At 32.5% G+C, this 18,734-nt stretch overlaps 1 protein-coding gene across 1 annotated transcript; it reads right to left on the bottom strand.

The window, feature by feature from the left end:
* Positions 1–7,738: 7,738 nt before the first annotated feature.
* Positions 7,739–9,934, bottom strand: LOC112021103 (patatin-like protein 7). The gene is made up of 2 exons (XM_024053677.2): positions 8,836–9,934; positions 7,739–8,424 (listed from the first exon to the last, which is right to left on the bottom strand). Exons 1-2 carry the CDS (start codon positions 9,805–9,807, stop codon positions 8,047–8,049), a joined length of 1,350 nt encoding a protein of 449 aa, XP_023909445.1. The 5' UTR covers positions 9,808–9,934; the 3' UTR covers positions 7,739–8,046.
* Positions 9,935–18,734: the final 8,800 nt, after the last annotated feature.

The following is an 18,734-nucleotide window of genomic DNA, read 5'->3' as shown; positions in this document are numbered from 1 at the left end:
TGCAATTAGCAGCAGCAGCTGGTAACCCAAACCCAGGAAGCAGGCCTCTAATGTCCATGAATGACAACTCAAGCCAGGGACTTTCTAGTCAAATTCCCCATGCATCAGACCGCTCTGGTGTTGAGAATACGGTGCAGAGTGGGGTTCTTCCTATGGATGAGAAAGCGTTGTCTGGGCTTCAAGCCAGGATGGAGAGGCTTAAAAGTGGGTCAATCGAACATGTGTAGAAAAACAATTGGAGTATAGAACAAGTATTTTGTCATCTTATTCATCACCCTGCTTTGTAAATGGATTGAGAGCCAGAATGCATTGAAAGGCAGTTGCCTCCAGTACATATATAGTTGGGATCTGTTTGCGTTTCCCTTCTCCAGTTGATGTCATGGCAACCTTCGGTTTAGTTGCAGAGCTCTCCGGAAAGTAGCACTTTTTGGCCAGTGCTAATGACTTAACGTTTCTGCATATAATTGTATATTGTAGTTAAATATTCTTTTTGCAGATGTGCCTGATTTTCTTTTATTTAATATAAGTGTACTAACTCCTTAGTGCAGTTTGAGTATAAATTTCTGTATTTGATGAGTTATTTCTGGCACGAGGAAATTTTGATTGAAATGAACAGTGATGTATACAAATTATTCTTCCAAGTAATGGCCAGCATTATATTGCATTGAAAAATCATGAGTCAGCAGGCGAATGAAGTTATTGCAAACTATGATACATTATGTCTTGACTGGGCTAGTGCTTTATCCTTTCGTGGGCCCATCCGGCACGAACAATGATTAGTCTTTCGTTGAAAGCCTTGAAGAAACACTGTGGGAAGCCCAAAAAAAAAAGATACATTATGTCTTGCCTTTTTATTAGTTTGTGCATGAACAATATTGCACGTGACATGATCTAGTGATTGTATGCTTGACTTGTGCGTATAGCATTTCTCTTGTTTTGTTGCCTAGTTACATAACTTGTAAGACCCCAGCCCCAAGCTATTTACGATGTTACACGCTCATGATTTGAAAGTATATCCTTGAGCTCAACCCGAGCTTTTCTTTCCTTCATAAGCGATGGACACTGGTTCTTGAGCTCAACCTAAGTTCTTTCTTTCCATGAGCATTAGGCACTAGCGTGGTATAAGAATGGTTGTCAAAATCGCGATTTGGATCGTAGGATTGTACGATTCTATTTAACCAAAACGTTTAGGATCACACTAGGATCGTAAAAATTGTAGGATTGTACATAGGATCATATGAGATCCTATTGATCCTACCCCCAAAAAAAAAAAAATTTTGGTTTTTTTTTTTTTGGTTTTTTTTTTTATGGGATAAATTTTTTATTTTGACGAAACTTCAAGGGTTTTTATTTTTTCACGATAAGATGGTATGGCTTTTTATTTTATTTTTATAAAATTATGTTAACCTAAGCATAGTTTGTAGTTCACTTGTAATCAAAATGAATGAATGCTTCATCATTTGTAAATGAAGAATTTGATGTAGGCTTTGTTACCTTTTAAGCTGTTAAATTTGTTTGATCAATATACTAATTTGTGTTTTAATATTATTAAAATATTTTTTTATATATAATTTTATCAGTTATGTTTGTATTTGTATATTGATTGATTGATTTGTTTGAGCATGCTCTTTAGTTGTTGCTAAGTGGTATAACTTAAATAAATGAGTATAAAATTGTATCTTGATGTCTTTTGTAGCTCTAGTATACAAATATATAATGTTTACATAGATGATGAAATAGATGATGATGATTAGGAATTTAGGACGGTGGTTATAAGAACCTTAGAATGAGAATAATTAAATATTTACTTCACCTTAATATTCATCTTACTTTTGGATTTTATATTGTAGTTAGCTAGTTTTCATTTGCTAACTTATTTTGGATTTCAAACTTGGAACTTAGGACTTGGAAAATATTTTCTATATGTTTTGATAAATATTTTGTTATTTTGTTGCTAATTAAACATTTATTGAACTTTTTAGATACATTGGGTCAAAACTTAAATATATTTGTTTCGTCAGTATAAACTTAGTGATGTATGACATGCAAATTACATCATTGCAAATCTTAGTTTTTTTATGGATAAATTTATATTTTACATGATTATTCAACCTACAAAGTCATTATTAATGTGTTTTTGATTTAAATTTGAAAATATCTAAGATTTTACGATTCACGATCTAATCCTACGATTTACGATCCCACTTATCTTCAACGATCTTACGTAAGATCCCAATTTTGACAACCTTGGGCACATGTTAAATAGGAGACTACCTCTAAACCATCATGACTTGGTATATTGTGGGAATTGGTTGTGAGACTAATATTCCTAGAGAGATACAATGGGTATGCAACACAAGTGTTGTGTAGAATGCACTTGGTTTTATAATTACTTTGGGTGGGTTGTATACTAGAAGTGTAAACTGACAATTATAAAATTTTACTCCCAAAGGGTCAGGTTAAGCATTTAAGTAACATGTCAGTTGTAGCTTAGAAGTTGAAGAGTGTTGGCATTGATTACTCTCTTTTGGTCTACATTGAACATTTGGGTCTAAATGTGAAATACTAATTTTGAGCGCTTCATTGTGCAAGTTTTTATCCTTAAATATATTTTTATTCTTCGTATAATTCGATGAAATTGGTACTAATGGATTGCGAAATTTTTTAAATTGATTGAATTGACTGTGTAAGTGCATTGGCGTGCTAGAGAGTGTTGTGCATAGGCGGGTGCTGCACATGATGATGTGCGTAAGATAGCTTGAGTGGGTCACTGGGACCATCTCGCTTGGATGAACCCTCGCCTTCATAATAAAGCGAAAGTAATTTAGGGAATTAGAGAGTCGGTCAGAGCATCTTCCTTTAATAGGGTTAATTTATTTTTACATTAGCATATTGTTTATAGACATGAGCTATTTTGCCTCTTATGTGAAAATTCCACCTAATTCTGCCAGAATTTGATGCTGAGATTTGCCTATTATGTTTACTAGTGATATTGAGGTTTTTTTTTTTGGAGGACGGGTGGTGGATAAGTTTGTAGGGATTCTCCAAGAAATACTTAAGAGACATACTTGTAATGCGGTAAGTTAGGGTGCTTTGTGATGAAAATGGCTTGAGTATTCCCTAATATCTTGCAATTGGAATCTGAGAATGGGAAGATTTCAAGTAGTAAAGTTATGTGAAATAATGGTACATTGTGTTGCAATTTTGGGAAATGCATTTTATTGCCTCTACATTTTTGAACTTGATGTCCTGTTGGTCGAGATTATTTGCACAATGTGAATTCCATAATGAATGGCGTTCCAAGTATGGTAGAACATATTAATAGGATTTCGAATCACATAGAGCAGGTACGTAAGATTACTCATATTTTCAACATGGTGGGAGAATTAACTAAAGAAAAACATTAATAGTTTTTTCTAGAAACTTTTAAATTGAATGTTTTCTTTAAAAAGAAACCATCAATACCATCTTGAGGATGATTACCACATGCTTGCCTAAGTAGGAGCAAACATATTTGCTTAGAGATACAACGTGGCATACTAAAATAGCAATTCATGTTTATGCGAAATATAGTCAATTTTTAGTAGTTGGTTGGGCTTAAGCTTAGTGGGATACCCAAAAAATTGATTAATCCTCGATGATGATATGATGGCTTTGTAACTAGGAAATGGGCCATACAATTTTTATTTTCTTATTCTTATAAGGATGATGTAAGTATGGAATTTATTTTAATAAAGATGTATTTTTTTGGGTTTCTTTTTCTTTGTACATAAATAATTAAGTAGGCATAAATAAGCACTCATTTGGGTAACCCATTAAAAAAGCCCTAGATTTATTGTTTTTTGCAAGATGGTATGTAAAAAGCATCTTGTTCTAGACAAAATGATTCCAAAAAAAAAAAAGTAGCCACTCTCATAGGCATAGGCATAGGCAACCATGAGCCACCCACAATTTCTTGCCGACATAGGCGGAGCTAGGGGGTGCCAAGGGGGCCATGGTTCTTAGCTTTTGAAATTTTCAATTGATTTTCTTTTACATTTGGTAATAAATCCAAAAATTACACAAAAATGTATTCACCGGCCTCCCCATGAAAATTTTCTAGCTCCGCCACAGTTGCTGACTCTTCCTCTCTCTCTCTCAGTTGCTCTCCTTGTCCTTGGGTTCCATCAAACAAAGGCACTAGGATTTGGTTTGTGAAAGATCCACTTGGTTACAATCAAAAGGAGCACGTGGAATCCATTGGTGAGGCTTAGAGAGGGCCTGGAAAGGAGTAAAGGTTCGTACTTGGTACTCTTCCACTGTGTGTACAGTCCTCATTAGTCTTTGTCTAAATAGTATGGCAAAGATTCAAAACCCAATTTAGTTTGATGCTTCTTTTCTTTCAAGGTGAACCCACTTCAATTAGTCTGCCAAAAAACCAAAGTAGTAGTACAATAATGTCCAAGCAAGCAGCCTTAGGGCCGTTTGGTAGAGTATCCTAAACACATGTTTTCAGTTTTTAAATAATATTACACACATTTTCATACATTTTTTTATCGACACGTATTTTTAAAAAATACGAAAAACATTACTCAAACACCTCTACTAAACAGGCCCTTAGGGGTCCCTAAGCTCAACACAACCCCCTCTCTATATACATAGCATCACGACACGCACGCTACAATTGTCAACAGAAAACAAAAGACATGTATCTTTTAAAAGAGAGCTCACTTCATGCAAAAACTAGTCCCCCACAACTCGATAGTATACAGGCTTTTCATACACAAAAGAGATCAGAAACAAGCTCATAACTAGAAACTACAAAAGGTAGCTGAGACAGTCCTAGTAGTACTACTCTTATTAAAGTTGCGCACTATGTATCAGATAGTACCTTAACTTCAATCATGTTCCAAAATAGTGAGTCTAAGCTTCACTAGCACATTTCCACACAGGACCACTTTGTTACCTTTTTTATTTTTTTTTACCTCTTAAAATTGATTTTGAGAAGCCTCGTTGTTTTGTTCTCAGAATCGTGCTTTGCACTGCCAAACGCGTGCAGTGTTAAAAAGAGAGCCATTTAATTGGTTGGTCAGGCCAGTGATGAGAAATACATGCAAAAAAAAATTTAAACTTGAAAGTGACATTACTAGTTGAAACTTGAAAGATTTGAAACATAAATGGATTACATGGAAAAAGAGAACTGTAACTTCAAAGTCAAGTTTAATAACTTAGTGTGAAATTTGATTTAAAGCAATTTTAATTGGGGGACCAGATCGAGCAGAACAAAGGGAATCAATCCTATGGGGCACACTAGGCACTTGAGTATCATTTTCACCGCCCTTTGTTTCAAATAGAAGGGACGGTTAAAGGGAAAGACAAAAGTGAATCCATGATGATTTTGTTGTTTCAAATTTGAACTAGTGGTGGGCCTACTCATAATGTAAGATCTTTCCAATCCAAAGTCTCCCTTTTTATCTTTTTACTTGTTTTTATACAAAACCCACCAGATTACATCAAAGGAGTAAATAACAAAAATGCTCACCTTAAAATGTATCTAGACCTTAGAATATTGAAAATTTAGAAACAACTTATGAAGTCAGATAAATTCTTAATTGATTTATTTTATACTTGTTATAGGCTAATTTCTCTGTACCAATACAAGTAATTAAGGCCTATGAAACAAGTACCACACGTCTTGGGGCCTCGAATGATACGGGCTTTGATGGATTGGTAGCCCAGCGTAAAGCCGAGAAATGTACAAAACGAACAAAGTCAAATTAAGGCTGCATGTTATTTTTTCTGCCTTTCACACAGTGGTCCAAGCCCACACAAGGAATCTAAGAACTACTACTTATTTATAACTGAGGATGACAATTTTGCCGTACTTCACCATACGCAGGTTTTTTCCACTCTACAAAGGTAGTGGAGCGGGAATGGATTTAGACTTTTTAGACTCAATTTACCATATTCCGCATTGATAATGGTTAAATTGTAAATTTTTATACTCTAAAATTCTATTATTTAAATAAACATATCATTAGCTTATTTTATTCTACCCAACAAGACTTTCGGTCTTTTTTTTTTTTTTTCTTCTTCTCTAGCAAGGTTGGAAATAAGGTATCAATTTTAACATTTTCTTTTGTCTTTATTATAAACAAATTTATCTACTATTGAATCATTGATTTTGTATTATGAGATTTTTGTTTTTGTTGTGATATTGTCTTGTTAAATACTTTAATAATATTATTCAATTTTTGCTAAAAATAAGTTTGATTTGATGGGATAAAGTTATTTGTAATTTTAAGTATATTTTTATTAATGAAACAGGTTTTATTAAAAAAAATTGTAATAGTTGTGGGCAAATTAACAAGAAGTAGGGTTTTACGGGGTGGGGCGGGGTTTTGCGGGGCCTTAAGGGGCAGGAATGAGGTAAGAAAATTTTCCCTGTCATGTAGGCTGGGACGATGATAGGGTAAGACAAAACCATTCAAGGCAAGGCGAAGACCCCATCCTTCGGACCTGCTCTGTCCCATTACCATCCCTACTTATAATATGCGTAGAACTGGAGATTACACACACTCAAAAGAATAATCAGGTGTTTGAAGAACACGACACACCCACTTTAACAACTAAAAAGAAAGAAAGAAATCACTACAATACTACACACCATTTATTTCATTGTTTTCACCAATAAAAAATTCAAACCTTCAATTTGCAAACTTTGGATGTTTTAATAATAAGTTTACTGACAAGCAAAACTTTACGAGCTTTTTTATAAGTTGATGTGTTTTGCCACTATTGATTTATGTTGAAGTAAACTATTAATAGTAGGCAAACGTGAAGCGGTAAGAATAAGAAACCTTAAAAAAAAAAAAAAAAAATGGGGGGGGGGGAGGGGGAGCTAAATTGTGGGTTTAATTGAGACTCCATATTGGACCCCAATTTAAGAGGAACTAAGAAAGAGTTTCTTTTTATTTTATTTTTTTCCAGCTAAAATGGACAGAATGACATTTAATTACCCAAGCTAATAACATTTTGGTTCAATTGGAAGTTTTCCAATGGCTAGGTTCGACACTTCGATTCCCCATCTCCCAAATTGAAGGAAAAAAAAGGAGCATTTTTGTAATCGAGTTGAACCCAATCCAATGAAAATGCCAACTACCCAAAATTACCATAGTTGATATAATTTAATTTTACACAATATGCTTTCAAACTAGTGAATAAAAAAAAAAAGTTTAAACTTTCAATTTGCAAATTTGTATGTTCCAATAAAAAAATTTATAGACATGCAAAAATATACGAGCTTTCTTATAAGTTGATGTGTTTTGCCACTATAGATTTAAGTTGAAGTAGTATTAAGTATTAAAAATAGACAAACGTGAAACGTTAGCTGTAAGAATAAGATACCTTAAAAAATTGTAAATGAAAAATGTGAATTTGTGCGTGTCTCTACTCTCTAAACCTATACATGTTTCAAATATGCTGAATTCTCCAATTTTGACTAACTAAATCACTTGAACTCAATTTAATTAGTGACTAAAAATGAGGTTTTTTTTTTTTTTTTTTAAATTATTTTTTATATTTTTTTTAAGGTTTGAATAAAAAAAAGAAGTCTCTAGTGTGAATTCATTGAAGCAATATGGGAACTGCTACCACTAAACTACACCTCGCGGTGGTTACATCTGTCCATTTAAGAGGAACAAGGAAAGAGTAACATTTTTTTTTTTGGGGCTAAATTGGAAAGGATAACATCTAAATATGCAAGCCAATAATTTTTTGGTTTACTTATAGCAAAGTACCCAAAAGTAGCATCGTTAATGTAATTTAATTTTACACAATATGCTTTCACAATAACTCATTCCATCTAAACAATCAACAATATACCATAACTTTACATAAAAACTAGTAACTTATACAAAAAAAATATAGGTCCACCGAGCAACTCATTTCAGCTCAGACTCGGATTTCATTCATCACGAGCGGCAGCAGAGGCATCATAAATAAACTCAACTCAATTGTCTTTTTTTTTTTTTTTCCTTCTCCTTTTGTTTTAATCACCCAAATTAACTAGCAAGAAGATAGAGTTGAATTTGACAAAGTAGTAGCTGAAGATGTTCTTGGTGAAGGTGATGACTGCTTCAATGTCACAGTCGGTAAAATGCTAGTTCTTCTCCTCTCTTGTTCTTTAATTAGATCTCCAGCAAACAATTCTAGCTTCTCTAAATTTGTGGTCTCAACCATCTTTTTCCCTTGAAATAAAACTGACTCCACATTTTTCTGTTCCAACATGTTTTCTGTCACGGCCAACATGTCCATGCTCTTGCTAGAAGAATTCATGCCCTTCTTCAACCCACCATGCTTTTTAGCTAGACTTTCATTTGCCTGAATGCGAACATAATTACTTGTCCTACACTCACCAAATGCCATTGAAACTGCTTGATCAACCTGTAGATTAAAATAAGAAAGATTCAATGATTAGCGTACCCACCTAAAACAAATTAATCAATTGAAACTCACTTTAATTTTTTCTTTTCTTTTTCAATGAATTTAAAAGTAAGAACCAAATAAGGTAAAAAAATACACAAAGGACAAGGTAAGCCCACGTTCAGATTCCTCAGCCGACAAAATTGTTTAAAATAAACAAGAATAATACTTTTTTTGCTCAATAAAATAAAACCACTCTTAATTAGTTAATTAAATAATCCTGTTAGGTGGCACTTTCATTACCATTACCATAACAATTAAGAGTGATGGAGTAATTGTTATGATTGAAAATGTAATATAATATTTAACTAATCAAATTCATCATCAAATTTGTAATTTTTTTTTTTTATAGTAAAATTTGTGATAACTTACCATGTCGGAAGCTCCATCTCCGGCAATTCTAACAAGCTGAGTTCCATTGGGAATTGAATTTGCAACGTCAAATTGAGACTCCCCATTTCCTAAAGACACCACAAGCAGATCCTCTACTCCATTGCACATAGGAAACTCTTGCTTGTTATGCAGAACGTGCGTGATTGCCGCAGCCGTCGGATTATTCATCGCCACCTCCCCATTCACGGCCAAGATCTTCGTCCTCCCGTCCACCGACTTCATCTCCGCGGGCCCCACAGCCGACGTGGCGGCACACACGTCTTTCATCTTGAAATCGTAGCCGTCGAATTCCACAGCATCCGCGCGGGAAAACACGAACGGCCCGTCGCTGGAGAGGTCGTAGCAGGGGATCAGAACCGTCTTCAGCGTGTCTTTCAGGGTGGTTGACTCCCCAAAAGTCTTGGCGAAGAGCTTCTCCAGCTTCGCCGGACGGCCGAGAAGTCGCCGGAGAGTGCTTTCCGGCGACACCCGGAAGAGCTTGCGGCGGTTCTGGATGAGGAAGCTGAGTGCTTGGTCGGCGGTGAAAATGGGGTTGCCGTCTTTTCCTCGGGTGAAGAGAAGGGCGGCGAGGATTCCCCCGGCGCCGGCTCCGGCCACCACGTCGAAGAAGTGGGCAATGCGGGCGTTGGGGTTGCCGGATTTGCGGCGGAGAAATGACTCGAGACGGGCGAGGGCGGTGGCGGCGAGGATGCCGTCGGTGGCGCCGCCTCCGTCTATGGAGAGGACTCGGACTTTTCCGACAGAATTGTTATTGTTATTGTTATTGTTGGTGGTTATGGGCTTCAATTTCAAGCTTTCTTGGAGGGGAGTGGTGGGAATGCTATCATAGCCGAAGAGGAACTTGGTTTCAAGGATAGAGAAGATTTCATAAGACAACTTGTCTACGTCAAAGGAAGAGTCTTCTTCTAAGTTGAGCATTGGGTTTGACACTACTGTCACTGCAGCCGCCATTTTAATGTTGTTTTTCGAAAATTTTAATGTATTTCTGTGTGTGAGAGAGAGAGAGAGAGAGAGAGAGTTATGACTTTATGAGCGTGTGAGAGAGTGAGAGAGAGCGAGAGAAATGAGAATTGGAATAGAATGATGAAAATGGGGAGGCACCGGATTGCCTTTATATAGGTGTGGTGGTACATACGTGCGTACTGTCTCTGTCTCTGGTGTGCTGTGTCATTCACTCACTTGTGTGAGTGATTTTATTTTTTATTTAAAATTTTTTAAAATAAATGTTTCTGTGATTTGTGAATGTCGTGGAATGTGCATTTGGTAGGCGACTAATCGGCATCCGAGTAATTAACTAATACTCTAATAGTATTGATTATCACATGTTTATTTATTTATCTATTTATTCTTTATGTTTTTTTTGTTGCATTTTGGAATGGAGGGAGCAAGAAATTTTGGAAGTCCCAGTGGAAACACATCAGGTTCAGACCTTTTGTATTTCTTTTTCCTTTTTCTTCTTTGTAAACGCTTTAGTGTTCTTATATAAACCTTATTTTTATTCTTTCTTTGACTGAGAAAAAACACCCAGCAATGTTGAAACTCTATAGAATTTTAGTTGGCCCGGACAAAGAGGAATCACAGAGCTCTATCCTTATGTTATGTTCTTGAGTAATTACTATTTGACCCTACAGTAGACGTGGTCTTCACAATAACAAATGCAATCCACTTAATACTATACTTTTTTTTTTTGTTTTTGTTTTTGTTTTTGGGTGTTATCACTGGATAAATCATTGGCGACTAAGTGAGCAACACATGGTGGAACCTCCTTTAACTATATCCTGTCTTCAGTTGTGGTTGAAGCATTTTGCTGTATTATGAGCAGCTCTTTTATTCTCACAACCAATTGCTGACCGAATAGGCTATGAATTTTATTAGGGGTGTTCATGGTTCGGCATGGCCAATTTTAGGGAGATTTTTGAGTTGCATCACTAAGTTTTGTGTTTGCAAGATCAAAACAACTGTCACACCACCTAGATTGGCTTTCAGGCAATTTTTGTAGGTAACATAAGTTGAATTCTGAGACCCACACGGCCACAACCACAATTTTTTTTTTTTTTTTTAAAATTTCCAAGATGAGATGGTAAGTTGTTAAAATTAAATAATAAAGTGATGTTAATAGTTTTGATGCATGCCAGTTTTTTGCCTGGTCATCACTAAAACGATTTAGTTTTGAGNACAACCACAATTTTTTTTTTTTTTTTTGGAAAATATCCTTATCTATCTATCTATCTATTCTATATGTATAACAAGATTCACTCTTCGATTTAGGCTTTTCTAAAGGTCAAAAGTACTTCCAATATCCAATAAACTTCTCCTACAATATTTTAGGAATAGGGTCTATAATGTCACAATATTTATACTACTACTATTTAAGGAGTTTCTCCTGTTTGGACTGAATTTTTTTTTTCAAAATATCCTTACAACCTATGTTTAAGTAGGGGAAAACTTGAGGATAATACTATAAAAATATATCTTTAATTTTCTCCTAAAACATTTCCTACAAAATATGACCACTCTCCCACTAACCCACTTCTTCAAAGCAACTATACGTTTACTGTATTTTTTTTAATTAAAAAAAAAGAGAAAAACAAGTTAAACAAAATATAAAAATCATCCTCACGTTTATCTTCCTATCAAATTATTAACTTTTATTAAAAAAATAAAATAGCCGTTGAGCACGCACGTGCTCAAAGGCTAGTTCCTTATAAAATTTCATTTCTTAGATTAGAATTTTTATATGATTCAAAAATATACCTACACTCCTAAAACTTGGGACAAAATTTGGGACAACCCAGTAAACATACATGCCTACAAAATAGGACCACTCCTCCATTAATCCAAGTCTTCAAAACAACTCTACTTAAAAAAAAAAAAAAAAAAAAAAAAAAAAAAAAAAAAAAAAAACCAACTTTAAGTAAAAATCTTCCCCATCTAACTTAGAGTTGAAAAAAAAAAAAAAAAAAAAATCTTATCCTTATCCCATAATTGGGATAAGTCTATGTAGTTTTTATTAGATTATTTAAAGAATTTTTAAGTTATTCACTACTCTTTTTCACTTATTTAAGTAAATTATTAAGTTATAAAATCCCAAATTTTAGGTTATAATTTTTTTCTTTCTTACACAGGTTCAATTCTATATATTAAAAAACCAGCATATATTTTAACATGTATCAATTAAGATTTCAAAATATTGACAAAAGCGAAATACAAAATTTTATTATTAAAAAAAACGTAGATACAAAATTTTAATATTTTAAAAACTGATAACCTCTCCTTTCTTTACGTCTTTTACTGCATCACAAACTTCCTACTACAAGTAGGTTCTAGTTAACTCAACTGGTAAAGTTTCTCATGGTTGAATAAGAGATCTAGAGGTCAATCTCCGCATACACTAAAAACCAATTGGTGTCGTAGTCTGATAATAAATAACTATCATCGAGAGCAGATATCATAGATTAAAACTTCTCTCAAAAAAAAAAAAAAAATCTACCATAGTTATGTTAATTTTCTCCTGTACGGTTTATGGGCTATTTTGCTTCTCCTAGCGTTAAAAAAAAAAAAAAAAAAAAAAAAAAAAAAAAAAAAAAAAAAAAAAAAAACTACTGTGTATAACTTGGGTTTCTCCTCTCAAAAAGTTATTTAAGTTTCCTTTAATGTGTTTTATGTTTTTATTTTTATGGAACAAATGAAATTACATAAATATTACTCAATGTAAATGTTTTTTAATTATATTGTTCTTCTCTTCCTTTGTTCGATTAAATTTACTTTGGGTAAGGTTTGTGGTCGATATTTTGATTTCTTTTGATTACTTTTAAGATAATAATCTTAATTTTTTCCTGGACAAGAACTCATGCAATGGAATTTTGACGAACCAAAACAGCTAAAGAAGTATATATGGAGTCAACTATCAAATAGATGAAGTGTATATAGGATACTCATCACAACCCTAGGTTTTTTTTTTTTTTTTTTTTTTGTGTGATTGAAAAATGTAGTAATCCTAAATTATAATAAATGCTCTAAATTATAATTAATGCAAATTATTAAATTAAAGAATTTGTTTAAATTGACATAGGATTTTCACTTTTAAAATCCATTCTTATTTATGTTTAACCAACAAATATTTTTTGAAAGTACATTTATATGGATAAAAAATAAACTAAGTATTAAAACCCTTCAAGAACAAATTTGAACCATTTTCACCCTATATAGAATCATAGATAGGAAATTTACCAATCCATTAAAGCTACAAAATTTGAAAACACAAATTCAGACCATACCTTGTCTGCTCGTCTTACTGTTTGTTCTCTAAATTGGGTTGCTTCAAAAGGTTCCTTTACACCTACAAACTCACAAAAGAAAAGAAAATGAAAATGAAAACCAAATAATTTATGGAGATCGAACAACAAAACTACAAATTTAAGTTGAATTCAATTGATGATAAATGAAATGAAAAATCAAATCCAACAGAGTTAAATAGACAAACCTGAGAACCTCACAACTTTGTACTTTTTGAGAAACAAAGGAGCAGAGAAAATAGAAAAACTAATACTTGAATCTCACGTGTTACCAAATTTTAGTTTTGATTGGTGAAAAATATTGGGAGTTATTGATTGCTTCAATTTTGAAATTTCAAAGAATTTTTTTGAAAGAGAGGTAACTACCATGTACGTATTTATTGGTGAGAAGTCAGGAGATAAATGAGGATTAGAGAGTGACAATGTTTTTTTGTGTGTGTATTGGAAGTTCATATCTGTAGTAAAAGGGAATCTTTTTTTTTTTTTTGGTAATTGAGAAAGTGGAAAACGTGGTTAGCAATTGTCGTGATAATTATATAAGTTTTCTGCTAATAAAAAAATAATTGTATAAGTTTATCTCTTAAAAAGTTTGAATTTAGTTTACCATTTGTTGAAAGAGGGAAAAAAAAATGAATTTAGTAATTAGATAAGTGGAAAACGTGGTTGGTAAATTAAAATCATTTTTTAGGAGTAAAACAATAAAACGCTATATATTTAATTGGCCGTAAAAAGGGGAAAAATTTTGGTTGGTACTAGAAAAGTGCAAAACATTGTTGACACTTGACATAATAAAATCAGATTTTAAGAGTAAAACATGAGCCCGTTAGAGTAAAACATGTGATAATTCATATCCATTTTTTTTTTAATTTTTATAAATGGATAAAGTAATTTGAAAACCATCAAGAGAGTGGTTCTCTTTATGGGCAACATTTTGATGGAAGTTAAAGATGTAACTACTTATAAAAAAAAAAGTGTATATATCTATTTAGTTTAGTTTTTTTTTTTTTAATAACTATTTAGTTTTTTTTATATATATATATATTTTTGGATAAATGTGGGATTTTTTTTTTTATAGGAAAAAAAACAATGTTGCTGGTTGTTTAACTTGTTTTTCTATTTAAAAAAAAAACTTATAGTTGTTTTGAAGAAGTGGGTTATGGAAGAGTGTTCCTATTTTGTAGGCAATGTTTTAGTGCAAGTTAAATATGTATTTTTACCAAATTATCCTTTAGTTTTGTTTCTACTAGACCACAGGTGCACCGACACCATACAAAGTGGACAAAACCTCCAGAGGATTGTTATAAGGCCAACTTTGATGCTTTATTCGAAAACAGCAACTGGGCAGGTATTAGAGTGGTGATTAGGGACTGCAATGGGGATGTTATGGGTGCTCTAAGTCAGAAAATAGTATTACCTCAATCCATAGAACATGCTGAAGCATTGGCGGCTTCTCGGGCTGTGATATTTGCAAGGCAGCTTAGTCTATCCAATGTCATATTTGAGGGAGACTGCCTACGGATTATTAATGCAATCAATACAAAGGAGCCATGCCACAACGTATTTGGACACATCATTGAAGAAATAAGGAGCTGTACTACATCTCTACTGACTTGTAATTTCCAGTTGATTGGTCAAAAAAAAAAAAAAATACACATTAGTATGATGATGTGTCACTTAACACACTACAATTAACTATGGGAGGTGAATTGCTAATGAAACCAAACTTCAAAGAGTAAAATCAAGTTTTTGAAATATTGAGGTGTAAAATCCAGTCAATCCGAAACATCAAAAGTGTAATTTGCAATTTGTCAAAAACTTAACAATTCAGCCGTTATGAAAAACATTTTATATATTATATATGTATATATGTATTCATGGATTTGTGTCATGTTTAGAGAAAATATCTTGCATTAATTGGTGTGGAGTACCACGTCAGGGGATACAGTAAGTATCTAATAATTTCCTTTATTTCTTGCGGTGGATTTTGAAGTCTTCCCTGTATTGAATTCAACATCAACATCATATGTACGTTCAAATTGAAATTTGTAGGTCCTTTGATGTTGAAATTTGTAGGTCCTTTGATAAAACAATAAGTCTAGAGCCATAGGTTATTTCACAATTTTTATTTTGTTTTTTATTTTTTATTTTTGGTTTTTGATTTTTCATAACTGTTAATAGTACATTTTAGAGCCTAATTTGGTAAGGATAAGGTGTAAAATTCATGTTTTACATCATCCAATAAGAGATTATTATATCAATATTTTACTTAAAATTCAATTTGGTTGGATTTCTATATGGGTATTAGAATTTTTTGGCTATGGTTATGCTTATTCTTAAATATATGATAAGATGATGTGATATGTTGGATTGGAGGGATAAAATATAATTTTACACCACATCATTATAAAATTTAATATCTAAATTTTAATGTCAAATACCCTTTTTATGGTGAGATTTACTATTTATGTGAAATTAGAGAGTATAACATTTTGTACTCTCGAAGTATTGTATAATTTTACCCATATTATATAAATTGACTTGTTTTATAAAAAGAGAAAAAAAAATTTAATGATAAAAAATAAAGTGGTGTCACTAACAAATCTATGTAAAAAGAAATGCTATTTTCACAACAAATTCTAAGTGGTAGGTTGTTATAATTTGTTATTGGTAGAGCTAAAATGTAATTTCAGTACTAAATTTAAATTAGAACTAATAATAACAAACCACTTATAATTTGTTATGAAAATATTATGGACGTAGCACTTCTCCCTATATAAAAATGAATAATAACTTAATGATGTTTCCTAAATTTTTATGTCACAAAATTACATACTAATAATGGAATAAAAGACTTGTTTTAACAATTATTTAAACGAACTACAATAATCAAGGCTAGCCTTGTCTTGTAATTTAACAAAAACATCTCAATACACATAAAACACACAGATAGGGCTGTGCATGGGTTGGGTTGAGGGAATTTTTTGACCCAACCCACCATGGTGGGTCAAAAAAAATTCAACCCAACCCAACCCACATGGGTCGGGTTAAATCCATGTGTTTGACAATTATTATTATTATTATTATTAAATTGAGTAGAAAAAAATATAAATATTAATATATTAAAAAAAACCTAAAGATTAGTATCAATGTAACTCTTTAAAGGCAAACAACACTAATAATTAAACAACAATAGTAATTTACTAGGGTTTGTGTGAACTAATTAGCTTTTATACATGATAGAAAGGACTAGTTGTTTTAAAAAAATTTATTAATTATATAATATTATATATATATATATATATTAAATTAGTATTAGTTTGGTTTTTTTTTTTTAACTATTAAATATAAAATATATTTTAAATATATATTAAATATGGGTGGGTCAGGTTGGGTTTGGCGAGTTTGTAATTTTATGACCCAAATCTAACCCGACCCATATAATTTTTTTTTTTTGTAACACAACCCAACCCACCAAGCCTTAAAAACCGACCCAACCCGGCGCGGCGGGTCGGGTTGGTGGGTTTTCTGCACACCCCTACACATAGATATCTATATAATTAGATTCAAAGTACATTTTGTATAATTTTTGACAATATTACACAGCTCAATACTTTTTATTTGATGTGTATTTTATTGTTGGATTACATCTTTTTTTATTTATTTATTTTATTTTTATCCTCCACCTTTATAAATTTCAAGATAATCAAAGATTAATAATTATCTTTTCTATAAAATGTTTTTTTTTTTAATTTTAAAATTTTACATAAAATACAAATTTAGAGATTGAATAGTAAAAAAGACTCGATTAATATGAAAATTTTAATCCAATAAGAAGTTGTTGAATTATGAAACATTAATAAAGAATTACACCATATGTAACTTGATCATAGCCCATATATATATATATATATATATATAAAAGCTATATAGACTTTTTCTTTTAAAAGGGAAAATCATTATTCCTCCTAAAAAAGAAAATAAATTATAAATTATGTTTTCTATGAGAAAGAAAGAGGAACATATCAAGCATCCTTGTCATTGAATAAAAAATGATTAACTGTATAAAACGACCTAAAATTGTGGGTGGACTTGCACTTTGCAGTACTCCAAATTATGAAAACTAACGTACAATTAATCACCACCCAATTGTAAAAAACTTTTCAAATTGCAGCATATAGCTTGATGAAAACTTGCAACCACCACCTCAATTGTTAAAATAATTAAACTTACGAATTGCATCTAATGACATAATTCACTGTTAAAATTGACAATCACGTGCAAGTCACATGACTATAAAAGATTGAATTTCTCGTTTTTTCCTTGTAACTAGTTAATGTATTAAAGTTTTTTGGTTGATTTTAGAGCTATAATATGCTAGGTTGGATTAAAGATTTCTCAATCCAATGAGATCGGGTTCGGTTGAAAAATACTACAAACCCAATCCAACCCGACCATATACACTTAGTAAGGTCAATTATTGGTGAGGTTTTAGATAACTATGCTCCAAATCTAAAGTTTCAACTTTCTTTTCTAAATTTCTCCACTTTTAGAGTGAATTTTTTTTTTTTTTTTTTTGTTTGCTTCAATTTTTTCTTGTGCTCTTATTGTAACCCAATAACTTTGTGCAGAGTTGTCTTCTTGTTCTTCTAGAAACAATTGTACAAAGATGGCATACTTTGATTCATTTAGGAATGAAGTATAGAACATGCTAGCATTTAATGCTTGCTAAGGAATTGAAATAGCACTCTTCATCTGATGACTACAATTAAATGTGATAAAGGAAGTCAGGACCCAATAATATATAATTGGGGCCCAATATGCAGCAATATGCAACATCTCGTCATCGTAGTAAATTTACATTTGACTGCTGTCAATGGATATATCATCTATATATGTATTGGTTACAAATGTGAAAGACAAAGTTGACCATCAAATTAAGGCATACATGCACCATTCAATGATTCAAAGCTACAGAAATATAATCTCAGCGAAAAAATCCTAGTAGGGCCTCATAAGATATGTAGGGTTTTAGAATTTTAGTACGAAGGCTACAATGCTTATTTTCTCTTTCTCTAAAGCTTTTGGATGTCCGGTTGTACCGACATATTGAGTGACAAATATCTTCTTTTCATCTCTCTTAATTTCTAGTACTAGCAGTAAAAGTTGAGAGAAGAAATTCAGCCACAAGTCCACAGCCAATCTCACAAACGACTCTCAATAAATGAGCATATCTTTCCAGATTTTTGTACATCCAAACTACAAGAAAATGAAATCTAGGTGTTGGTACTGTCCGTTACAGTTGGCCAGGGACCCGTACCAAAATGAAATCTACCAAACTGCTTAGCTGTGACAAAGAATGCAGCACCTTTCATTTACTTCTATTGGGTCGGAGGATATCCCAAGTACACGTGAGATAATAAAGGATAAGTGCAAGTTGGTTTCATTCTTGCTCAAGTTCTGGGAAGAATAGGTTTTAGACCTTTGAAAATGAGAACAATCCAAAAGCTATGCCTATATGGGGCATAAGAAAAGACGTGAGTGACTGAGATTATAAGGTGGAAATATCGCATGTTCTTCTTTTTC

This window comes from Quercus suber, unplaced genomic scaffold, assembly GCF_002906115.3.
Source record: "Quercus suber isolate HL8 unplaced genomic scaffold, Cork oak 2.0 scaffold_513, whole genome shotgun sequence".
NCBI classification, from domain to species: domain Eukaryota; kingdom Viridiplantae; phylum Streptophyta; class Magnoliopsida; order Fagales; family Fagaceae; genus Quercus; species Quercus suber.
Note: the sequence above shows the minus strand (reverse complement) of the source record. Positions and strands in the feature narration are given on the sequence as shown.

Excerpts from the sequence above, each read along its gene's own strand:
- LOC112021103 (XM_024053677.2), bottom strand. The coding sequence starts at position 9,807 with ATGGCGGCTGCAGTGACAGTAGTGTCAAACCCAATGCTCAACTTAGAA. Across the intron at positions 8,425-8,835 it reads GAGATGGAGCTTCCGACATG|GTTGATCAAGCAGTTTCAAT; the intron begins GTAAGTTATCAC and ends TTTAATCTACAG.